The following is an 8,159-nucleotide window of genomic DNA, read 5'->3' as shown; positions in this document are numbered from 1 at the left end:
CGCACTCCCCTGCAGCTTAGGCACCCTTCCGTTCTTTCCGGAAGGGGTCATCTGTGCCAGAGGCTCAGGGTGCCAACAATATCTATCCGGATCTTGGGAGTCTGAGATCCGTTGCCTCAGTAAAATCAGACCTCAGCCCGTGGTCGCAAGCTCTGACAGGAAGGCCAAGGCCTAGCCTGGGAGGGTCTGCTGGGCCAGCACCCAGTTCTGGGGTCTAAGGACTCTGAGGCGGCAGCTTAGACAGGCCCGTCGCCACCCGCGGGGGCGAGCCACGTGGTTGTAGAGGGGTTCCTGGATCCCTCAGGCCACCAGCGTCTGCCCGCAGCACGTCTTGGCTTTGGCTCTCCAACAGCAGTTCCCCGATAAATAAATGTCTGTTCGCCTAAGAAAGGAGAGCACTATCTAGATGGTACCTCTTGGTAACTGCAGTACCAGAGAGCAGCAGGACGATAAATGACACCATGACGGTAGGAAACAGCTCAACATACTCTTGAAATAACGCGGGAGACCCCCCCCACCCCCAACCCGGACCAAAGATCTAGATGTCCTTAGGATGAATCACCACGCACCTCCATCTTCCAGATCTGGGACTCACACCGGAGGAAGCAAGATCTCAGGAGGTCATTTGCCTCCGGGATACTTCTCAAGAGGGACCTCAACCAGAAAGAAAAGAAAAAGGAAAGGAAAGAAAAAGGAAAGAAAAGAAAAAGCGACGTCCATAATGGCCACTAAACCCTGTCCTTTACTGACATCATTCTATATAGTCACGGAAACGATGCCAACCACGCAGATTCATAAGGTTCTTAAAAATGGTAATTTGGAGTAAAATGTAACTCAAAGAACTTTGAATCATTCATTAGCACCTTATAATTACTCTGCTAATTAGGTTGACACGGCACTTAATCAGGAGTAATACGCCGGCTTGTCACTGGCGCTTCCCATTACTCTGACATTCAACAAGAGACAGGTTGGAGACGTCCTGAAGAAAGAACGCAAGTTGATACTCTCCGACAAGGCGGCGTCACCGTCGCGCTCCAGGTCCCAAATGGATCGGCGGTGACTGTTTCCTTTCCAAAACCACAGCCTGCCACAGTGGGGAGGGGATAGAAGCATTGGAGGGAGGAGCTGCGGGAGCGCAGGCTGCAGACCAGCCACCGGGTTCCCGCGGCCCCACAGCAGCCTGATGCCGCAGGGAACCACAGCTGCCCGCGCCACTGGAGAACGCCTCGCCCGGGGTTTTTCCCGGCTCGGGAGAAAGTGCTTGGCCCGGCATTCTTCCAGCACAGGCTCTGCCTGGAGACAAAGCGGGATTTGGAGCCAGAGGCCTGATCCTTCCCGACAGGGGGTCAAAGATGTAGCCCCCAGCCTCAGTGTCTTTCCAGGATCTGCTACCCGGCTGGACCCGCTCCTGGAGGGAGAGCAGAGCTCAGAGGCTGCAGGCCCACGCGGAGCTCTAGCTCTGGGTGTCACACACTTCCCCTTGGGGTCCCTCAGCACCTCTATCCCCTGCTCCTCGTGTTTCCGCTCTGCTCAAGCGTGCTTGGGAACCGTGCGAGTGGGGCTGCACTGCAGGCCACGGGGAGCCGCGGGATCCTTTGCCCTTCGCGGCCTCTCCACTCACCCTCCAGTCTGACTTAGCACAGGCACATCTAACGATCGGTACCGCATCCCCGCTTCCCGCCCGGGGGCTCCCATCTCCAGTGCCCTTCTGGTCTCTCCCCATCTCCCTGGCCGGGTACTCGTTACAGTGGACCCCTGGAGTAGGCGTTGGGCTCAGGGCTGCGGGCACACCGAGGTTCGAGTTCTCAAAAGAGCAGCGGGGTTCGAGGCGCGCTGCTGACGGGCTGGCCAGGAGCGCGCCCATTGGCTCCCCGCACGCCGGCGTCGCTGGCTGGCGCGTTACGGCCAATGGGGTGCGGGGCCCGGGCGGAGGGGGCGCAGGCGGGGAGCGGCGGCGGGGGCCGTGACGTCACGGGAGGGGGTCGGCGCCGCCCGCGAGCCCGCGGATGACAAGCCAACGCGCGGGGCAGCGGCGGGAGTCGCCGGGCGCCGCCTGTCCGCGGTCTCCTGCGCCCGCGCTTGCTCCTTCGCTGCATCTCCTCCTCCCGGGGCGGCGGCGGCCGCGTTCGCTCCGCAACTTTCCAACAAAGTTCAGAAACTCGGCTCCGGGACGGCCGGGTCACGCACGGCGGTCACCTCCGGGGCCGCCCGGCCTTAGCGGTCGCTGCACCTGCTCCGGTCGCCGCCGCCGCCGCCCGGGATCGGGCAGTGGGCAGACCCAGGCGGCGGCGGTGGCGGTGCAGGTGGCGGCGGCGGAGTCGCTCCAGCGGCCAGCATCTTAGTCTTGGTGCCGCTCGCCTCTGCCACCGTCCACGTGCGCGGTGGTCCAGCGGAGAGGAGTACACCTTCCCGCTTGTGGCATTTGGGGGCTTTCCCCTCTAATTTTTTTTCTCTTTACTTTTTGTATAAGGGGGAAAAGTTGAGTCGAAAGTGTCCACCAATTGTCACCTCCCCATTATCCTTCATTCCCGCCCCACTTTTTTTTTTTTTTTTTAAAGCCGTGTCAACGTTTTTTAGTGTATTTTGTTTTACGAGCGATAGTTTCCCTTGCTTGGTCCCGACGGCGGCTGATCCGCGGAGTAGCGTGGACCTCATGTAGAAATGACAGCAATGGAAGGGGCCAGCGGGTCGAGTTTTGGAATAGACACGATTTTGTCCGGTGCCGGTTCCGGCAGCCCTGGCATGATGAACGGGGATTTCCGATCGCTCGGTGAAGCGAGGACAACGGATTTTAGGAGCCAGGCCACCCCGTCACCCTGTTCGGAGATTGATACCGTGGGAACCGCGCCCTCTTCACCGATCTCGGTCACCCTGGAACCTCCGGAGCCGCATCTTGTGACAGACGGAACCCAGCATCACCATCACCTCCACCACAGCCAACAGCCGCCGCCACCATCCGCGGTCCCCGCGCAAAGTTTGCAGCCTTCGCCCCAACAGCAACCGCCGCCGCAGCCGCAGTCTGCAGCCCAGCAGCTGGGCTCGGCCGCCGCGGCCCCCAGGACTTCCACCTCTTCCTTTTTAATTAAGGACATCTTGGGAGACAGCAAACCCCTGGCGGCTTGTGCACCCTACAGCACCAGCGTTTCTTCTCCTCATCACACCCCGAAGCAGGAGAGCAACCCGGCGCACGAGAGCTTCAGGCCAAAGCTGGAGCAGGAGGACAGCAAAACCAAGCTGGACAAGAGAGAAGACTCCCAGAGCGACATCAAATGCCACGGTGAGTTGCGCCGGAAGCTGCCCGGGTCACTTGAGTGACCACCGATGGAATGGGGCCTAGGCGTGCGATTCAGCAATGCACCTTAAGTTCTGTGGGTTACATTTCTGCCCCACGACCTTCAGGGCCATCCGGCTCCCTTCTTTGTTTTACTTAATTTTAAATGTGCTGGAGGAAGGTGGTAGCTGAAGAGATAGGATGGGAGACATTTTTCGTTGGAAACAGAGGCTTGCTTGGGATTTTTTTCTTTTAGCTGAGACCTTGGGAATGGGAGTGTGAGGGGGTGGAGAGAAGCTGGTGGCCAGTTGTGGTTGCCTAGGTCTGTGATCACAACTTGATGTTTATTTTTGAATGCAATACCACCCCAGTATTTTCCAAATGCCCCCTCCCCAATATTTTCTAAATGCCATCACAGGAATTGTCTGATTTAATGTTAGAAAAATTTCCAACATAATTACAGGAGCAATTTATTTTTACTAGTTGGTGATTAATACAGAAAACAAATCATCGTCTCTTTTGTAAGAATACTCTTCTCACCGGTACCCCACTTCTGGCCCTTTTCAATAACGAATATTTGTGAAAACTAAATTTTATGGAATTTTTGTTTTTGTAAAATCAAGACAATGGGAATTACCTTTTAATACCCTATTTTCTTCTTGGGAAATTTCAATTTCATAAGTAACTGTTCTTGTCTTTGCATTGCAAAAGATTTTAAAACACCAGGGAGATTTCCCCCATCTTTAATGGTATTATTATTATTATTAATGCTTAATTTTTCTCTGGTAAGGATTGCTGTTTAAAAGGTATGATATGGGCTCTTCATTTTACTGTTTATAGTATTAGCATAATAGTGCCCCAAACAGATGTACAGTCTGGTCTGGCGATTTCTCGTTCACCAACCTCCCCAGTGGGTCAATTAGAGAGATTATTGTTCTTCCTGCAGGGAAGATCAAGGAGTACTGCACAAACCGGTACAAACGGAGAGGGATTGACATATCGATTTCCTAGCATTTCAGCAAAAAACCAAACTTGACAAATAGAATCCGGAAATTTCTGCACTGTCACCTGGATGGGCTCAAGTGGTTTTTGAGCTCAGTTCAGTGTCTGGGTGACACTCTCTTTCTGAAGCTTGGAAGCCCCCCCCCCCCATACCGAGGAGGTCTGCAGAAGGCTTGGGTCTAACGCTTTCCAAATGCATCTGAAAAGAAACAAAGGCATCTAAGTTCCAGCCAGCAGGAAAAATATTAGAGCAACGGTGTGAAGTCTGCCTGCCTTGAAAACGGGGTAGAAAGACTTCGGAGAGTGAGTGCCTTATAAAGAACGTCCCTTTGAAAACAATAAAGAGGGGAGCACATAACCTCCTCTCAGACCAAAGAGAACTAGAATCAGGAAACCACAGACACTTAAACTCTCTCTCAGGCCTCTCTGCTCTCCAAGGCCCAGTAAAGGGTGTGGGGGTGTGGAGGTGTGCCGGGTGGACACTCCTCTCTTCTGAGGTTCAGGCTGAGTTACAGAGCCCTGTCGCTGTTTCTACCCTAGGAACGAAGGAGGAAGGAGACCGGGAGATTACAAGTAGCCGAGAGAGTCCCCCCGTGAGAGCCAAGAAACCTCGGAAGGCCAGGACAGCTTTCTCAGACCACCAGCTCAACCAGCTGGAGCGTAGCTTTGAGCGGCAGAAGTACCTAAGTGTCCAGGACCGAATGGACCTGGCGGCCGCACTCAACCTCACTGACACCCAAGTCAAGACCTGGTACCAGAACCGCAGGTGAGAGCCACTGGGTCCCTGCAGGCCAGGCCGTTACCACATTCTCTCCTGCCCTCTGGAGATGCGGGACAGAGAGCCAGAGGGTCTGTAGTGGGTGCTCTCAGGGCAGAGGTTAGGTACGCATACAAATGGGAGCGACTAAGGGCATCGGGAGTTTGAACACTTTTGTGCTCTAAATGTCTTAACATTTGGTTCTTCTCTCCTCCCCCCTCCGAGAAACTCGGAGGCACCAATTTCCCCCATTTTGTCCTCAAGCCGACTAAGCCACACTCAGATTGAAATATCTGTGTAGCTGACACCCAGGATGAGTCTGTGTGCACAGAGTACCCTTAGAACTGCCACAGATATTTGGCTCCAAATATCTGTGTCGGGCAACATGGCCTAGCTATTGAGGTCTTCACAGAGCTCTCCCACCAGCTTTGGCTTAAATGTTAGGCAGTTGGGAAAGCCAAGGTCCAAGCCTTGGTTGCCATAACATGGAAGATCAGGGAAACCCACCAGGGTTAGAACTGGACTGGAGGCCATGGGCTGGAGAGTCAGGCAGCTGGTTGAGCATCCACTCTACTGTGTAGAGTGGGGGAAGGGGGAGGGGGTTGTCTGTCCCCTTGTCCTGGCTGTTTCTGCAGTCTCATAAAGAGGAAGGGTGGGGAGGAGATGCAAACCCTGTCCCATGTGACTGATTTTAAAAAGACATTAAGAAAGTGTCTGGCCTCACCCTGGTGGCTAGGGACAGACTTGGGCAATAGGAGTTGGTTACGTCCTGTTTTCCACACCTGGTGCTAAACTCTGGGCTCAATTCTCTGCCCCCTCTGTCGTTTGTGTCCTAATCGTTCATAAGTGGGGTTGGAAATGCCCGTCCAGTTGTCATCTTACCATAATTTTCTGTCTCATTACATACGGTTTCAGCCACCCTAATTCTGTCGGAGAACATTAGTGTCATCTGTAGCCAATTTAAAACCGGCGACATGTTTATTAATTTGGCTGGAGCTGCTGGGTATGGATGCTCCACCAAGCTTGCCTTCCTAGGGCATTCAAGTAAAGACCTCTCTCCCAGCTTGGTGCAGTGGGAAGAGAGGAGACCCCCCCCCCAAATGAATCACGGGGTTTAAGCACTACTTTCTCTTTAAGCAGAGAATATCTTGAGACCCATTTCCTTCCACCTAGAATGGTCAAGAGGTACCGCTCCCCAGGGAGAGCTCACTCTCAAAACGAATTCCAGTTTTGAACCTCGTCGCCCTTCTGCCCTAATCCTGTAATGCCTGGTCAGACTTAAGGAGGAACTGTCCCGGCAGCCATGGAGAATGCAAACCAGAGTATCAGCCGCCCTTTGTTTCTGGTTTTGGTTTCCTTGGGTGCGAAGGGGGGGAGGGGCCAAGAGCCAACCTTTCAGAGATAGCTGGTCAGAGAGCATTGGAGGAGAATTGGGGGGGACCAAGGGAAGAAGGCTGGAGGAAAGATGGGATTTCATTTGGCCTCCGGGAAAGTTGCAGGACATAGTTAAATCGTGGGCAGACAGTAGGGCAGAGGGCCAGAGAAGGCAGTGACGCTTGTACGACCCCATCTGCGAAAGTCCCCAAGTTTAAAGAATTGATTTTGGGTCTGGGCCGTCTTGAGAGCGCGTGGGTGAAGGAGGGCAGGAGAAGTGCATTTGGGGTTCCCCAGGCCTTCCTGGAGTAGGGAGGGTAGGAGAGAGTGGGGAGCGGCGGACGCGGTCACAGAACGGTCCTCCTCAGCCGCCACCCGCACCCACCCGATTTCTTTCAGAACCAAGTGGAAGCGGCAGACTGCAGTGGGCCTGGAGCTGCTAGCCGAGGCCGGGAACTACTCCGCGCTGCAGAGGATGTTTCCGTCGCCTTATTTCTATCACCCAAGCCTGCTGGGGAGCATGGACAGCACCACGGCTGCGGCGGCGGCCGCAGCCATGTACAGCAGCATGTACCGAACTCCTCCAGCACCCCATCCGCAGTTGCAGCGGCCACTGGTGCCCCGCGTGCTCATCCACGGCCTGGGGCCTGGGGGACAACCGGCCCTCAACCCTTTGTCCAACCCCATCCCAGGCACTCCGCATCCCCGGTGAGGAAGGAGGGACAGTGCCTCAGCCCTCCAGGTTCCCACCTCACCCCAACAGCTGCCCCGCCTCTCCCCGCACCAAACCAACTGGAATAGAGGCAGAGGAGTAAAAGGGGGAGTTCACCGGTGGGCTGGGGTCCCCAAGGACCAGCCAGCCCCTCAGATCTCCATCTGCCCCCTCAGAGGCAGGGCTGCAAAGCTCCCCAAGTGTGACTGGAGAAAATACTGAAAAGTGCAACCAGTAAGTGAAAATACCCACCAACCCACACACACAGACAAAAACGAACCCTCGAGTTCTTTCTTCCTTTTTTTTTTTTTCTTTTTTCTTTTCTTTTTTTTTAAAATGACTTTAGGGCCAAGCAGCAGGGAGGGAGGGGGGAGGGCTAAGAGGGGACGAGAGACTGGATGGAGAGGAGCCTTCGGGCAGAGAGAAATTGTTACTGGACCGAAGCCTGAAGTTCACCCCCCAGGCAGAAGGTGGTACCCTGGACATCCGGTCTGCCCCAGAGCAGAGGAGGGTGACGGAGAACTTTGCACTGATTTCTCATGAGCTTTTTTTTTTTTTTTTTTTTTTTGGAAAAGTGGCATGCTACATAATATGAAAAAAAATGTACATTTGAAAGACTGAGCGATAAGTGATATATCATATTTATTATATGTTGTCCAAAAAAAGAGTCACTTATATACGTCAGTAATAACATGACTTTTCTTTTCATGTCTTTTTGATTCAGTAAAATAAATGCTTAGACAAAAGTATAGATTTTTTGTGATTGAAAATTACAAAAATAAAGTTTATCTTTTTTTAACAAGCAATGAAATCCCAGGGAGCTGATTTTACTTAAAAAAAAAAAAACAAACCACGCACCGATTATGAAACCTGGGCGCATAAAATATCCCTTCAGTAGTAGTGTACAAAATCTGTTTAGACCTAGGTCTGTCTGGCTTGTATACAGACCGCTCCATTCCAGGTGCCCGCCTCTCTGAACCACGTAGACTACGTAGAGTCGTGTTTGTCTTTTTAAAAGAATGGTTTAAAGGATGAAAACTTGT

At 53.3% G+C, this 8,159-nt stretch overlaps 1 protein-coding gene across 1 annotated transcript; it reads left to right on the top strand.

Annotated features, from left to right (window-relative positions):
* Positions 1-2,376: 2,376 nt before the first annotated feature.
* Positions 2,377-7,355, top strand: Barhl2 (BarH like homeobox 2). The gene is made up of 3 exons (XM_021210887.2): positions 2,377-3,277; positions 4,814-5,039; positions 6,804-7,355. Exons 1-3 carry the CDS (start codon positions 2,662-2,664, stop codon positions 7,114-7,116), a joined length of 1,155 nt encoding a protein of 384 aa, XP_021066546.1. The 5' UTR covers positions 2,377-2,661; the 3' UTR covers positions 7,117-7,355.
* Positions 7,356-8,159: the final 804 nt, after the last annotated feature.

Source organism: Mus pahari, chromosome 13 (assembly GCF_900095145.1).
Source record: "Mus pahari chromosome 13, PAHARI_EIJ_v1.1, whole genome shotgun sequence".
Lineage (NCBI taxonomy): Eukaryota > Metazoa > Chordata > Mammalia > Rodentia > Muridae > Mus > Mus pahari.
Note: the sequence above shows the minus strand (reverse complement) of the source record. Positions and strands in the feature narration are given on the sequence as shown.

Coding starts and splice junctions, on each gene's coding strand:
- Barhl2 (XM_021210887.2), top strand. CDS start 2,662: ATGACAGCAATGGAAGGGGCCAGCGGGTCGAGTTTTGGAATAGACACG. Junction 3,278..4,813: donor GAGCGACATCAAATGCCACG/GTGAGTTGCGCC, acceptor TTTCTACCCTAG/GAACGAAGGAGGAAGGAGAC. Junction 5,040..6,803: donor ACCTGGTACCAGAACCGCAG/GTGAGAGCCACT, acceptor GATTTCTTTCAG/AACCAAGTGGAAGCGGCAGA.